The 17645-nt window shown below is 40.5% G+C and overlaps 1 protein-coding gene across 1 annotated transcript; it reads right to left on the bottom strand.

Annotated features, from left to right (window-relative positions):
- Window positions 1-11944: 11944 nt before the first annotated feature.
- Window positions 11945-12454, bottom strand: LOC121757577. Its single transcript, XM_042153102.1, has one exon. It carries the CDS (start codon window positions 12452-12454, stop codon window positions 11945-11947), a length of 510 nt encoding a protein of 169 aa, XP_042009036.1.
- Between the last annotated feature and the right edge of the window lie 5191 nt (window positions 12455-17645).

Raw genomic sequence — 17645 nt, 5'->3', positions numbered from 1 at the left:
AGGACATCAAAACAGTTTCACAAATCAACCAATTTTCGGAGCCCTAAATCACAATCAAAAACCTTGAAACCAATTTTAAATTTGAACTTACTATATTCTTCTTCCGGATAGAAGAAATCAAGCAGAGGATCGCGAATGCTCCACGTTTCTGGGTCTACGTCGATTATCTCCGGTCCCCGACCCCTTCTACTGTGTCTAGGTGATGCCGGAGGTGATTGTGACGAAGACGATGGCGTCGCCGACTTCTTTTTTCACCTAGAAGAACTACGAGCGGAGGACGCTCCAGCAGCACTTCGTCTCCATTTTGGAGCCATTGATGAAAAGGATTAAAATGGCGTGAAAGGCAGAGGCGATAGGCAGAGGCTAATTATTTTGGCGAAATGACAAATTGATGAAGTGAAGATGGAATTGGAGGGAAAAAATATAGAGAAGCCTGGCGAAATGTTTTGGAATGGCAAAAATTTGTGAAATTTCAATGCAGGTTCGATTGCAATTCATGCGTGTGAAAATAATAGGGGACAACAAGCAATGCAACCTTTCACACCAATTGCAATTCGATGTCCCGTCAACAGTGCTGCAGCTGACACAGCACTGACGGCCATGCAAAAGCCCAATTTTGCCCTTACAGGGCCCTGAGGGTCTAATGGTCCGAAAAAACACGATTTGTGATTATATGTTTTGTCAGATCCATGTGGTGGTATTTTTAAAAGTTAGGGGCCTCTGATGTTACAAGGCGAAAAGTCATGGCCCTTTGGTGCAGTTCACTCTTTTTCTAATTGTTCATATCATCTCAATTCATCCATATGTTTCTCATCACATTTCTTGTATCATCTCATTCAATCCATTTCTTTTCTTCATATTCCTCTATTTCTATGGATCCAAAAAATATCTACCAATTCAATTTGGACCCAAGTATGCAACATGAATTCATGCAATATTGGCGAGGAATGGGGTGGATCCAAACCATTTAAACCTTCTCGTAGTCATTTCTTATTACTTTAGACGATGATTTGTGTCAGAAACTATTTGAGTGATTAAAAGATCCACAATTTTGAGTGATCAAAATATCCTCAAAACATTCTGTCACTTTAGGATATTCCAATCGAATCATCTCGACAAATTCTACTGATTTCCATCTTTCATCGTCATTAACCAAGACTTGTCGAGCTACTTAAAGGAATATAGCTTGACCTTATTCCTCAAAGAGCTTGTCAAGTACATGCATAATGCATTCTCGAACATTCTTCGTGGAATTATGTCGAGGACATGGAGGACATGAATCATTGAGTATAAACTCTAAGTTTTTAGCGATGAGAATCTTATCCATTTTCGTTTCCGGTCTACATAATTTTGGCATTCGAGTTTACTTTCTTTAAGGATCGCAGACAAAATATTGAATGACATCATGAAGATTTGACAAATAAACAATTATATATCTTGCAACTGTAAAATTAAAATTTTGTACCCTCAAGTAGAGGTCAATACGCATTAAAATTTTAGTATTTTTACTGGTCACAACACCGATGAATAGTCCAGAGACCGCAGCACGGCATGACCACCAAATGTTGCCTAAGCACGACCATCAGATTTTGCATTACAAAATCTTGTTTCTACAACTCACTCCCATAACAATGCTCATGTGCTGATAACAAAACCAAGTTATCTCATAAATTCTATTTGAACTTCTGAAACTTGTAATTTCTTAGGATTATTGTCTCCACAGCATGGGTGGCGATAATATTAGAAACTACTTTCTAGTTTATACTCTTATATTTGAGATGTCTGCCCTTATGAACTTGCTATTTCTTAGGATTATTGTCCCCGCAGCATGGGTGGCAATAATATTGGAAACTGGCTTCATAAATTTGCAAACCAATCGATGGAGACCGTATACAACGCACTTGTTGTAATTATCACTTAGATATTTTATATGGTTTTTGCATAATTATTACATAAGCAGATAAAGCAGATAATCCACTTATAATAGATAAACACCATATAAACGGATAAATCCATTTAATGCATAGCATTTAAACACACAAGATAATTATCGAAAATTATTTAATCTAGTCTAGGGAGAAACAAGTAAATAATTAAGTTTTATCTTGGATAATAATTATCCAATTCATTTAGGACTTATCTAGATAGAGTTAACTATCTCCATTTAGGATTATTCTAGATTTTATTTCGATAAAATCAAATCCTACAATTCAAGATAATATTGATATAGGATTATCATTATTTAAATCGTACTAGGATATTACTAGATAGAAACAAATCCATCATAATCCATAAGATAAAAATAAAATCCTATCAACCAAGATTTATATAAATCTTAATTCTATTTAGAATAGATATCCAGAATATCTCAAACATTACTTAGGATTTCTTAGATAAATAAATTTATCTAAATCCAATTAAATAAGGATTTTCTTATATATCATTAACATCCTAATCTATCTAGGATATAAATCCAAAAGATAAGGATAACTTGGATTAATGCTTATTTTAATCCATCTAGGATTTGCCTTAATAGAATTAAATCTATTCAAATCCATATGATAGAATAAAATAATATAAATGTTTATCCTAATTCATCTAGGATTTATCTTGGAGTAAATCCATATAAATCCATAGAATGAGATAATATTATATTATAATTATTCAAATCTATCCAAGATTTATCTAGGAAGAAATCCATATAAATCTATAAGATAAGAATAAAATATTATATTATCACTATCCAAATCCATCTAGAATTTATCTATGAATAAATTCATATAAACTCATAGAATAAGAATAAAATATTATTATTATTATTATCTAAATCCAACTAGGATTTGTTTAGGAATAAATTCATAGGATATAGATAAAAATTAGATTTTCATTATCCAAATATAAGTAGGATTCATCTAGGAATAAAATCCTTATAAATTCATAAAATAAGGAAAGAATCTATAATTAATCCATGATTTAATTCAAAATCAAATCTTATATAATATATAAAATTCACGAGATATATTCAAATCTTAATTCTAAATTAATCTTGAATTATTTTCAAAATTAATTCCAAGGGTCAGAAAACCCTAATCTAAATTTGGAAAGCGAAGTCAAGAGATGAGACGATTCTTCATTGCACATAGGGAAAACCCTAATCTAGAGCCATCATGCTCCCACTCGAAATTCGCCGCTGCTGCCTGCGTGACGACGTCGCTGCTGCGTCGTCCTCGTCACCGCTGCACGCACCCCACCTTTGGGCTCCCACTCGTACGAAAACTGCCGCTGCTCGGAGATGCAGCTGCTGCCATACGTTTGTGCACTATGCAGCCATCTCCGTCGACTCACGAGCCCGGGAAACCGTCTCCGTTCATGGCTGCTGCTGTGTTGTTTCGAAAACTTCGACGCTGCTGCGGAGTAAACTCCGTCTCCTGCAGCGTTTCCTCTCAATCAGCCACCAACCGTGAACAAATTGCATAGGCTATGCAACAAACGCGCGTTGAGGTTTAATTCAAATTCACGTACACATGTACGAACTGAAAGCAATCAAGATTTGATTGGAATCTTCAAGGAAAGTAATCATTATGCAATGATTATATAAATTGGAATTTGTTACGATTTTACTTCGCAACCTCCCTATCTTAACTCAAATCCACCGAGATTCCGCGATAAGACGCAATCACAACACTTGAATGATCAATGAAAGGATGATTGTATTGATACGAATTGATAAAATGTTCTACAATCGTAATGAACACACAAAGAGGAGCTCCAGATCCACGATCTGAGCTGATTAACTCTCAACTAAGCAACTTCCACGATAGCTCAAAAACAGAGTAACTATGGCTATTTATAGTTCGCATCTTAGCTCGTTCTTAGCTCGCCTCGATCATCTTCCAGGTCGGATTGTTGTACACGTCATAGCTCTGCTCCTATTGGTTGATCACACGTGTTCCCGCTCTCTCATTGGTCGATCAATTGCTCTTTAACTAACTCAACTAACTCCTGCCACGTCACTGAGATCACATGTATGTTAATACACACGCACACGTTGCATGCATGTATGTTGTTGATGTTAATCTTGTGCATGCAACAATACTCCCCCCTTAAGGTTCCTTGTCCGCAAGGAACCAAGGAAATCTTGCTTTAATGACGTCCGCGAACTCCCAAGAAGCATCAGCTGGTGATCTCCCTTCCCAATGAATAAGCCACTTAGTAGCCGCTTGGTTCTGCCGTTTAACCATCTTCCTATCGAGTACAGCCTGTGGAATAGCATCATTAATATGAGAAACATTAGGTAGATCAATAATAGGACATGTTGGTGGAGAAGCTGGCTTCAATAAGGACACATGAAACACATTGTGGATCGTAGCTGAAGCTGGCAGATTAAGCTTATAAGCTACTGCTCCAATTCTGTCTGCAATTTGATAAGGACCGAAATATTTAGGCTCGAACTTATGGTGTTTCCCTCGCACTGATCTCTGCCTATACTCCCTTAATTTCAACCAAACCCATTCTCCCACATCAAACTCTCTATCAACTCGATGCTGATCAGCTTGTTTTTTCATTCTATCAGCAGCTTTTTGTACATTTCTTTTAAGTATGCTCAGCATTTCCTCTCGGTCCCTTAATGCCAGATCTACTACTTCAACATTAGAGTCACCCGTCAGATAAGGAACATGTAAAGGAGGTTCAAAACCATATAGAGCTTCAAAAGGAGTCATTTGGATACTAGAATGATATGTAGTGTTGTACCAATACTCAGCCAAACCTAACCAATGGACCCAAGTGCGTGGTTTCTCACCCATAGCACATCTCAAATAGCATTGTAAACTCCTATTGACTATCTCAGTCTGTCCATCAGTCTCCGGATGGTAAGCAGTGGAATATAGCAACTCCACTCCAAGTAAATTCATGAATTCTTTCCAGAAATTTCCCACAAAGATGGCTCCCCTATCACTTACAATTTTAATGGGCATCCCATGTAATTTAAAAACAGAATCAAGGAATACCTCAGCCACCTTCTTTGCTGTAAAAGGATGTGAGAGAGCCATAAAGTGTGCATACTTACTGTCACGACCGCCCTTTAGGGTTAATAAATACGGGCGATCGTGATTAAAAGGATTTAATAAACGGACGAAGAGAACTAGGGTTTCAATAAAGAGTTTGACCAATAATTAATATTTAATAACAAAGGCCAAGAGGTTGACGTTATCCAAATAATTAGGTTCAAAGCTAAATGAATGATGAGTAAAAACAATGTCTCAGCGGAAGCGTTCAAGAGAAAGAGTGACGTCATGTGTGGAGACACAACGACACTCGTAGTTCACAACTAACCAACCATGCTTCAATTTTAAATTGCTCAACACCACCAACTGCTCGTCGCCGCTCAACCTGCACATAGGGAAAACACATGCAGGGCTGAGTACTTAATATACTCAGTGGGCTTATGCCGAAAACATTTGATGAAAGTTATGTCATCCATACCATAGTGAACTCGAGTTTTACATTTAGAAAAGAAATATCATCGAGTATCACAAACAATTTCATAGACTGGCCAGTCAAAACAATCTCCCCACTTTCTCATCAATCATTCAATCACATCCTCTTTCCATCATTTAATCACATCCTCTTTCCATGGTGCGACGAAAGTGTGGCCACACTATTCGCCCACGAGACCGGCCGACTAGCAAGGACGGCTCACGATCTCACCTGTGTACACTAGCCTGATAGGGTTTGCGGCCCTACTCAGACCCGAATTCGTTTAACATAGCCCTATAGCCTAATGGAGCGAACTCACAAACTAGGCATCAGGCAACAATCTCAACATAGCCCTATAGCCTAATGGAGCGAACTCACAAACTAGGCATCAGACAACAATCTCATCATCAAAACAAACATGGCATGACATAACAATTTAAACCACCCTTATCCCACCATAATCATACTTTTGAAAACGTAAAAGAGTTTAGTAAAAGAAAGCCCACCTCGAGTGCTTAATTTGAAATTACGTTCTTTCCTTTGCGATCACGATTCCCTTGCGAGGATTCACCTTTAACAATTTATATAATAGATAAATCAACACATTGTTTTAAACAAATAACTAAAAATGCATGCATCCTAAGCAAGTCTTTTATCTCGATTTATCTCAGTTTTCGATTGTTCGACGGCCGCTTACGCTCCCAATTTCCACCGTTGGCTCCTCGTATTTTCTTAATGATATCGAAATAAAATCCCCAAAATTATAAAAGGTGTAATTAATTATCGCAACAACTTTCCCTCGAACTATATTTATTTCGGACTTAGGATATAATTATTCACTCGTTGAAATATTCCGAAATTAATTAAATAAGTCCACACATTTAATTTAATTATCAATTCAAGGATTTATTTAAAAGATCCACCCACTTCTAATTAATGAGGCCCAATTTTATTCAATGAAGGCCCAAGTCATTTAAAAGAAACAAAAGCCCAAATACTTCATCTTCTCCTTCTCCACGCCTCACTCATCTCTTTCTTCCCCCCTCTCTATCTCTCTTCTTCTCTCACTCTCGACCAAATCGGAAGAAATCCTCCATCCGTTCGTCGCCTGCTCCGATTCACCGTCGCCTTCCACCGTTGTCGGCCGCTGCTCACCGGAATCGCGTCGCTGCTGCTCTGTCGTTGCTGCTGCTCCTCCGTCGTCGCTGCTGCTCCGTCGTCGTTCGATCCAGCCAGGGGATGCTGCCGCCGGGAGGAGCCGCTGCTGCCCGCCGCCGGGAGGAGCCGCTGCTGTCCGTCGGCGGAAGGAGCGCTGCTATCGCTGCCCGCCGTCATCCCTGCCGGGAGCTGCTGCCGCCATCGCTGCCGGGAGGCGCTGCCTCCGGTCAGCCTCCGAATAGCCCCGATTTGCCCCGAAACTAACCCGTTCAGCCCCGAAACTCTCGATTTCAAACTTGCAGATAAGTTCTTACTCAAATTATGTTTCTTTTCGTTCTTAAACAAATTTTTGTTGGAGTTTGGATGTTGATAGAGTTATGTGTGTGTGAGGTTTTGCTTGATAATTGCGTTATTTTCTTTTGCTGCCGGACTCACTCCTCCACTCTCTAACAATGTCAAGAAAGAATGATTGTAGTCTTGTAGACGTTTCACAAGTATTATTTCACATAATGTTTGGCAGAATAGGGTGTAACAAGCATGTTTTTTTTTTAGATTTAGTTTCGGATTAGGTTGATTTGATGCAACAAAGTGCTATGCTTGATGTATGGTTTGATAAAAGAGAGATTGGAATTGGGGTATACCTTGAACGGATCATGAGAGGATTATCGATAGCTCTCTCTTTCGAATTTGGTTCTCGATTTCTGCCGGAAAAATATTGAATGAGTTGGTTTGAATCATGAAAACTAGAATGAATTTATTGAGATTACCTTGAGAGAATGAAACTGGTTTTTCTTGATTGCAGAGAACGACATGAGAGAATTTGATTTGTAAATAAAATATAATAGAGAGAAGGTGGCTGAAGGTAGTTTAGGTTTGGGGAGAGATTTATGGGAGTGGGGAGAGGTGGTTTCAACGTGAGGATAGGAGTGGGATTCGAATTCCTCCCCTTTTTTTTTATCTTCCGTGATTTTGGTTTAATTTGGATTTGTTTGGTATTTTATTTGCAGATTACGGAGGAGGAAAAATTCCATCACGGAGCAGGAAAATCTGCGTAAATTCTTTAATTAAGATTTGAACTAAAGATATTTTATTTTAATTAGTTTAGTTTAATTCGCAGCCCATTTTATTTTATTTTGAATTGTGCAGTACATAATTTATTTATCACGGACTGGACTTTTATAATATTTATTTAATTTATCGGATCCAACCCGGAATTGAGTCCAATAAATATTCCTCACGGACAGGAATTAATTAAATTCGCGCAGTCATTATTTCACCGTATCTAGTCCAACAACAATTAATCCACCAATAATTAATTCGCGGACTTCGCAAAAATAATAGCATTAAAACCAGTACTTTAGGGTTCGAAAAGTGGGGCGTTACATCCTACCACCCTTAACAGAAATTTCGTCCCGAAATTTGCTACCCCCAAGAAAAGAGTTCTGGGTACAATTCCATCATTTTATCCTCATTCTCCCACGTGGCTTCTTCATGCCCATGATTTTCCCATAGTACTTTCACACAAACAACATTTTTATTTCTCACAACTTGGATCTTTCGGTTCCAGATGGATTGGGGTCTCTCTTCATAGCTCAAGTCTGGATTCAACGCGACTTCCTCAAAACGGATCACGTGCTTTGGGTCGAACATGTATTTTCGTAACTGCGGCACATGGAAAACGTTGTGCACATTTCCAAGGTTTGGTGGTAGCGCCAATCGATATGCAACAGGGCCCATTCCTTCAAAAATTTCATAAGGCCCAATAATTCGCGGCTTCAATTTGCCCTTGACACCAAATCGTGTTATCCCTTTTGACGGAGATACCTTCAAGAAAACTTTATCGCCAGCTTGAAATCGTAAGTCGGTTCGTCGGACATCCGCGTATGATTTCTGTCTGTCTTGAGCTTCTTTTATCCTCTCACGAATTTGCCGAACGATTCCCACCATCTCTTCAACTACATCGGGTCCGAGTACTCTTCTCTCGCCAACTACATCCCAGTAGAGCGGTGATCTACTCTTTCTTCCATACAATGCCTCGTACGGTGCCATGTTTATCGTTGCCTGAAAACTGTTGTTGTAGGCAAACTCGATCAGTGGTAGTGCTGCCTCCCAACTTCCCCCTCGGTCGAGTACCACGGCTCTCAACATATCCTCGAGAGTTTGGATCGTTCTTTCGGATTGTCTATCGGTTTGCGGGTGAAACGCTGTACTGAAATTCAATTTGGTTCCAAGCTCTTTCTGTAGACTCATCCAAAATCTTGAGGTGAATTTTGGGTCACGGTCGGACGTGATAGTCACTGGGACTCCATGCAATCGAACTATCTCCCTTATGTAGATTTGAGCCAGTTTGTTGGACCCATAGCTTACAAGAATCGGAATGAAGTGTGCGCTCTTAGTGAGTCGGTCTATAATTACCCAAATGGCGGTGTTCCCTCTCAGAGTCCTTGGCAATCCTGTCACAAAATTCATGGCGATGTGCTCCCATTTCCATTCAGGAATCTCTAGTGGTTGCAACTTCCCATACGGTCGTTGATGTAGAATCTTCACTTGCTGGCAGACTAGGCATCTTTCGACAAATGATGCTATGTTCCTCTTCATACCATTCCACCAAAAGGATTTCTTCAAATCTTGATACATTTTCGTACTTCCTGGGTGGGCAGTGTAAGGAGTTTCATGCGCCTCACTCATAATCTCATTTTTGAGCTCCTCGCTATCTGGCATGCATAATCTTCCTTCAAAAGTAAGGGCATTGTCGCCTTCTTCACTAAAATTCCCAGATTCACCGGTTCGCACTTCAATACGAATTTCATCCAATTTCGCATCCATCCGTTGTGCTTCAATAATCCTCGACCTTAGATCAGGTTCAACAGCTAGAGTGGCGATTCGTGCATTCACTGTTTCAGGTGCCCTCACCACTTCCAAACGCATCTTGCTGAATTCGCGAATCAAGCTCTCTTCTTTGGTGATAAAAGTAGCCAGCTGGGAATGATCTTTCCGGCTCAAAGCATCCGCCACCACATTTGCTTTGCCGGGGTGATAATTGATGCCACAGCCGTAGTCCTTCACCAACTCGAGCCATCTTCTTTGCCGCATATTCAAATCTTTCTGCTCGAAGAAATACTTCAGGCTTTTGTGGTCTGTAAAGATCTCACATCGAACTCCGTAGAGATGATGTCTCCAAATCTTTAAGGCGTGAACTACCGCTGCTAGCTCCAAGTCGTGGGTTGGATAGTTCAACTCGTGTGGCCTCAATTGTCGTGACGCGTAAGCAATCACCTTGTTGTTTTGCATCAATACGCACCCAAGTCCCACCTTCGATGCGTCAGTGTATACCACGTAGTTCACTCCATGCTCTGGCACTGCTAGAATCGGTGCACTAGTTAGCTTTTTCTTCAACAGTTGGAAGCTTGCCTCACACTCTGGGGTCCAATTGACTTTTACCCCCTTCTTGAGTTGTTGGGTCATGGGTCTCGCTATCTTCGAAAAGCCCTCTATAAACCTTCGGTAGTATCCTGCCAGGCCTAGAAAACTCCGAATCTCGTTTGGTGTCGAGGGTGCTTTCCATTGCTGTACAGCCTCAACCTTGGCGGGGTCCACTCGGATTCCCTCTGCTGTCACAATGTGACCAAGGAAATTTACTTCCTTAAGCCAAAATTCACACTTGCTGAATTTAGCATACAATTTCTCACTCCTCAATGTTTCCAAGGTAATTCGCAGGTGCTCTTCGTGTTCCTTCTCATTCCTCGAGTAAACGAATACATCATCTATGAATACCAAAACGAATTTATCCAGGTATGGGTGGAATACTCGGTTCATCAAATCCATGAATACGGCAGGTGCATTTGTCAATCCAAATGGCATTACCACGAACTCATAGTGACCATATCTCGTACGAAAAGCAGTCTTCGGTATGTCCTCTCTTCGGACCCTCAATTGATGGTATCCGGACCTTAAGTCCATCTTTGAGAACACACCGGCTCCCCGAAGTTGATCGAATAAGTCATCTATTCTCGGCAGTGGATATTTGTTCTTAAGAGTCATCTTGTTCAATTCTCTGTAATCGATACACATTCTCATCGATCCATCCTTCTTCTTGACAAAAAGCACAGGCGCGCCCCACGGTGAAACACTGGGTCTAATAAAACCCAAGTCCATGAGCTCTTGTAGTTGTATCTTGAGTTCTTCCAACTCCTTTGGCGCCATTCGATATGGGGCCTTGGATACTGGTGCCGACCCTGGCTCTAGGTCAATTGTGAACTCCAATTGTCGATCTGGCGGTGGGCCAGGCAACGCTTCAGGAAAGACGTCGGGAAATTCTCGTACCACAGCAACATCCTCCACTTTCCTTTCCTCCTTCTCATCTCCTTGTAGATAGACCAGATAGGCAGAACGCCCTTTTCTCAACATCTTTGTGTCTTGAAGTGCGGAGATGATAGATGTGCTTCTGTTCATCGTGATCCCATGGTACACGATTGGTTCCTTTCCAGGGGCTTGTACTGTTATTTGTCTCTCCTTACATCGGATGGTAGCAAAATTCGCAACCAACCAATCCATTCCTAAGATTACATCGACATCCTTCATGGCCATAACTTGTAAGTCGTGCGCGACTAGCTTAAGTTCTCCCATATCAATTTCTATGTTCGAGCATGTTCAAGAAATTTCTATTACCCCTCCCACTGGTGAGGTCACCATCCTCTTATGTTCAGATTTAGTAACTGGCAAACTTAATGTGTCCACACATAGTTCTGATATGAAAGAATGCGATGCACCCGTATCAAACAACACAACGATAGGTGTATTGAGGAGTTCGCCCATACCTGCCAAATTTCCACTCTCAGGATTCCCTTGTTCATTCTTGGGTTGTTTATAACTCAGCGCATACGCTCTGGCCTGGGAGGGAAGTCTTGGACGGTGAGGTTGTTGTGGTCGCGCAGGTTGATCTCGGCTCATCCTCGGTTCCGCCAGTGGTGCCCTGGACTGCGGACGAAATCCCTGACTGTTCCGCCTTGAACCCATGCCCACGTTCTTGCTCGGACACTCTCTAGAGATGTGGCTATTTCCACCACAGTTGAAGCACTTGGTGGTATTCAGCATTCTGCACTCTCCGTGATGGTACTTGGAGCACACATTACATTGTGGTGGTCTAGGTCGGAAGTCGCTCCTCTGGCTAGAGAAAATTTATCTACCCCCATACTGTGGTCGATTTTGGGTGGGCTGGTAACTCTTGTTTTCATAGTGGGTCCTATTTTTCATCCCACTTTCTCTTCTCTCGAGAATAATGTGGTGGCGGCAGTGCCAGTGTAGTGTTTCACATCGCCCTCTCCTTGGGCATAGTTACCTCAACATCTAGTGCGAGGGCAAACTCTTCCGCGTATGTAAGTCTCCCACGACTAGCTAGTGCCATCTTTGTCTCATGCCTTAGACCCTCACGGAACTTATCGGCTAGCTTCTCGTCGGTGTCAACTTGTTCAGGTGCATACCGAGTCATATCGCAGAGTGTTCGATCATATTCAGTCACCGACATGCGCCCTTGGGTTAAGTAGTAAAACTCAGCCGCCTTTGCTGTTGGTACGTACTTGATATATATCTCCTCCTTAAAGTTCTCCCAAGTCATTCTACCCACTTGATCTCGTGGCGTAGTCTTCATCTTGGTATCCCACCAGATATCGACTGACCCATAGGTCACACAAGTCATTCGTTCCTCAGCGTTGCACATTAGAACTGTGATAATACGCTCCAAAGCGCATATCCAAGTCTCGGCCTTTGCTGGCTCTCCTATCCCATCAAAGATATTAGGATTTTGCTTTAGCAAAACCATTCAGTATGCCATTCTGGCTTAGGTGGAGGAGGTGATGGTGATGGTGCTTGCACGCGTTTCTCCTTTCGATTATTTCCCATTTTAGTTGATTCAATTTCGCCACTTGCTGGACGATTTTCTCTCGTCGACGACCTTCGTTTGTATATCTTAATCTATCAGGGTGCCCGTATTTTCATTCCAATACTATCGTACAACGATGATCTTATGCGACGACCTTAATACTCCGACTCTCAGTTGTTATCCGTATATCCCTTGATCATCCACTTACATAAATTTCTGAGCCGCAAAACGTGATCATTTGATGTGCACGGCTTCTCTCAGCTTTTTTTTTCTCAAGACCTAATGTCCGGTATGGTGTAACGTTCGATTCTTTGGCTGCTTGCTACAACTAAGCATAGATGCAAAAAAAAAAAATATTCGACTCTTGGTGTTGTTGGTGTACCATTTTGTATCAGTCTCTCGAAACCCATTCCTCATATTGTGTTTGCAGAGATCGAGCCATTGTCTTCCTTGAGAGTCTTGTATCAAGAATTTAGAAATCTATTTAACAGTCTTACTTGGATCAAAACGGGTTTCAACATGAGGAACACTACTGAAAGTGCCCTTGATTAGAATGGCTCCGAAAATGACTCAAGAGGAACAAGAATGAGCCACTACTTTCATTAAAAGGAAACAGTGATGCATCACTTGCAAATTGCAGGTAAATCAAAAGTTTTAAACGCACGAAAAGAATATCATTGTCAAGGAGCTTCATAGAAAGAAATTTATGAGAATCCAAGTAAGTACTGTAATTAATTTCATCCATTCTAGCTACAAAGGTGGCACTCTGTCATTTCCCGAGAATAATAGAAGCGTTCTCGAAAACCCTAGATTCTAGGTCAAGACTCTCGGTGTCGTTACAATCATTAACTGTCCTTGAAGATCACACCTTCATATTGTTTTTGGCACGCCCTCGCGGTCATGCTCATTAAAACATGGTAATAACCCTCTCGGCCTTAACGTGTCATAAGTGTCGTCATATTTGTAACGCGTCGTCGCATTAACATGTTATGCATGATTGCATTCACTTTATTTGATTGCAGGCACAATTTCTCATCGTTGTAAGGATACATCACCTAACATTTCTTCTTGTCTTGATCTCGTTAGAAACTTCCTTTCGTTTTGTTCTTATCATCCAGGGAAGACAATAGGCAATTGCAATAATCCGTCTAGTCCAAAGTATATGTTTTCGTTTGTCCCATCACTCAGGAAAGTGATATTGTAGTTATCAATTTACAACTATGTTCGAGCACGTTCAGCCTAGCATACTTCTTAGGCACTCTATGTTTTCTAGACATAGTTCATAGTCTCATACTTCAACATATATTCGATCGTTGCTTAACTCAAGCTTCATATGGATTCTACGTTTGCAACAAGGTTCAAAATTCAACATTTCACTTTCATATTGATTCTATAGTATTTCATCAATCATGAACTATCACATAAAGCGTCATTTATACCTTGCGCAGTCAAACATGTTTATCCATATAAACCATTTGGCATTCCATAGCATTTCATCCAGCATATATTAATATTTAAAATAGTAACTCAATCAATCCGTTGCCCATGGAATCACATTTCATAAATCATGCAATTCATGTCCATCTATATATCACAATCACGTAATTGCAACTACACACGCGTCATACTTTGCGTTTCATAGTTCCAAAATCATATGATTTCAACAAAATATGCATTAGAATTTTTGCCGTTCAAGTATTCAACATATATGTTCTTCAAACTAAATTCGCAGTTCAAACATGTAATAACAAGTCCTCATCTCATGCATGCGATTCGTTTTTCACGCTTCAATATCCATCACATTCAACACCTTCAATAACATACTCCCATAGTGTCTTACGTCCCATAGTTTCTCGCGTCTCATATGACCACAATATTTTCCAAAGCCATAGCATTTACTTTAAAATTCCAATAGGCCCAGAATTGCCATTTTTGCAAGGAACCATTTTTCCACCGAATTTCAAAATTTTCGGTAATTCATTTTAAAAAAAATCGCCAAAATGTTCTTACCGCTTCTTTCGTGGTTGGGCGTGACGAGTTGTGGTGTTGAGCCTTCGACGTTTAACACTTTAGTCTATCGATACAAGGGTAGACTACAACTCAAAAAGACTCTTGGGTCCAGAGCGGAAAGAAACTGAGGCTCTGATACCAAACTGTCACGACCGCCCTTTAGGGTTAATAAATACGGGCGATCGTGATTAAAAGGATTTAATAAACGGACGAAGAGAACTAGGGTTTCAATAAAGAGTTTGACCAATAATTAATATTTAATAACAAAGGCCAAGAGGTTGACGTTATCCAAATAATTAGGTTCAAAGCTAAATGAATGATGAGTAAAAACAATGTCTCAGCGGAAGCGTTCAAGAGAAAGAGTGACGTCATGTGTGGAGACACAACGACACTCGTAGTTCACAACTAACCAACCATGCTTCAATTTTAAATTGCTCAACACCACCAACTGCTCGTCGCCGCTCAACCTGCACATAGGGAAAACACATGCAGGGCTGAGTACTTAATATACTCAGTGGGCTTATGCCGAAAACATTTGATGAAAGTTATGTCATCCATACCATAGTGAACTCGAGTTTTACATTTAGAAAAGAAATATCATCGAGTATCACAAACAATTTCATAGACTGGCCAGTCAAAACAATCTCCCCACTTTCTCATCAATCATTCAATCACATCCTCTTTCCATCATTTAATCACATCCTCTTTTCATGGTGCGACAAAAGTGTGGCCATACTATTCGCCCACGAGACCGGCCGACTAGCAAGGACGGCTCACGATCTCACCTGTGTACACTAGCCTGATAGGGTTTGCGGCCCTACTCAGACCCGAATTCGTTTAACATAGCCCTATAGCCTAATGGAGCGAACTCACAAACTAGGCATCAGGCAACAATCTCAACATAGCCCTATAGCCTAATGGAGCGAACTCACAAACTAGGCATCAGGCAACAATCTCATCATCAAAACAAACATGGCATGACATAACAATTTAAACCACCCTTATCCCACCATAATCATACTTTTGAAAACGTAAAAGAGTTTAGTAAAAGAAAGCCCACCTCGAGTGCTTAATTTGAAATTACGTTCTTTCCTTTGCGATCACGATTCCCTTGCGAGGATTCACCTTTAACAATTTATATAATAGATAAATCAACACATTGTTTTAAACAAATAACTAAAAATGCATGCATCCTAAGCAAGTCTTTTATCTCGATTTATCTCGGTTTTCGATTGTTCGACGGCCGCTTACGCTCCCAATTTCCACCGTTGGCTCCTCGTATTTTCTTAATGATATCGAAATAAAATCCCCAAAATTATAAAAGGTGTAATTAATTATCGCAACAACTTTCCCTCGAACTATATTTATTTCGGACTTAGGATATAATTATTCACTCGTTGAAATATTCCAAAATTAATTAAATAAGTCCCCACATTTAATTTAATTATCAATTCAAGGATTTATTTAAAAGTTCGCCCCAATTAATTATCGGCCCAAAACTTAATTATTTCATCACCTTGTATCTCCAATTACCAAAATAAACCCAACAATTAAAAAAGAGCCCATCAATTTAATTAATCCACCCACTTCTAATTAATGAGGCCCAATTTTATTCAATGAAGGCCCAAGTCATTTAAAAGAAACAAAAGCCCAAATACTTCATCTTCTCCTTCTCCACGCCTCACTCATCTCTTTCTTCCCCCCTCTCTATCTCTCTTCTTCTCTCACTCTCGACCAAATCGGAAGAAATCCTCCATCCGTTCGTCGCCTGCTCCGATTCACCGTCGCCTTCCACCGTTGCCGGCCGCTGCTCACCGGAATCGCGTCGCTGCTGCTCTGTCGTTGCTGCTGCTTCTCCGTCGTCGCTGCTGCTCCGTCGTCGTTCGATCCAGCCAGGGGATGCTGCCGCCGGGAGGAGCCGCTGCTGCCCGCCGCCGGGAGGAGCCGCTGCTGTCCGTCGGCGGAAGGAGCGCTGCTATCGCTGCCCGCCGTCATCCCTGCCGGGAGCTGCTGCCGCCATCGCTGCCGGGAGGCGCTGCCTCCGGTCAGCCTCCGAATAGCCCCGATTTGCCCCGAAACTAACCCGTTCAGCCCCGAAACTCTCGATTTCAAACTTGCAGATAAGTTCTTACTCAAATTATGTTTCTTTTCGTTCTTAAACAAATTTTTGTTGGAGTTTGGATGTTGATAGAGTTATGTGTGTGTGAGGTTTTGCTTGATAATTGCGTTATTTTCTTTTGCTGCCGGACTCACTCCTCCACTCTCTAACAATGTCAAGAAAGAATGATTGTAGTCTTGTAGACGTTTCACAAGTATTATTTCACATAATGTTTGGCAGAATAGGGTGTAACAAGCATGTTTTTTTTTAGATTTAGTTTCGGATTAGGTTGATTTGATGCAACAAAGTGCTATGCTTGATGTATGGTTTGATAAAAGAGAGATTGGAAATGGGGTATACCTTGAACGGATCATGAGAGGATTATCGATAGCTCTCTCTTTCGAATTTGGTTCTCGATTTCTGCCGGAAAAATATTGAATGAGTTGGTTTGAATCATGAAAACTAGAATGAATTTATTGAGATTACCTTGAGAGAATGAAACTGGTTTTTCTTGATTGCAGAGAACGACATGAGAGAATTTGATTTGTAAATAAAATATAATAGAGAGAAGGTGGCTGAAGGTAGTTTAGGTTTGGGGAGAGATTTATGGGAGTGGGGAGAGGTGGTTTCAACGTGAGGATAGGAGTGGGATTCGAATTCCTCCCCTTTTTTTTATCTTCCGTGATTTTGGTTTAATTTGGATTTGTTTGGTATTTTATTTGCAGATTACGGAGGAGGAAAAATTCCATCACGGAGCAGGAAAATCTGCGTAAATTCTTTAATTAAGATTTGAACTAAAGATATTTTATTTTAATTAGTTTAGTTTAATTCGCAGCCCATTGTATTTTATTTTGAATTGTGCAGTACATAATTTATTTATCACGGACTGGACTTTTATAATATTTATTTAATTTATCGGATCCAACCCGGAATTGAGTCCAATAAATATTCCTCACGGACAGGAATTAATTAAATTCGCGCAGTCATTATTTCACCGTATCTAGTCCAACAACAATTAATCCA

This window comes from Salvia splendens, chromosome 12 (assembly GCF_004379255.2).
Source record: "Salvia splendens isolate huo1 chromosome 12, SspV2, whole genome shotgun sequence".
NCBI lineage: Eukaryota > Viridiplantae > Streptophyta > Magnoliopsida > Lamiales > Lamiaceae > Salvia > Salvia splendens.
Note: the sequence above shows the minus strand (reverse complement) of the source record. Positions and strands in the feature narration are given on the sequence as shown.

Excerpts from the sequence above, each read along its gene's own strand:
- LOC121757577 (XM_042153102.1), bottom strand. The coding sequence starts at position 12,454 with ATGGTTTTGCTAAAGCAAAATCCTAATATCTTTGATGGGATAGGAGAG.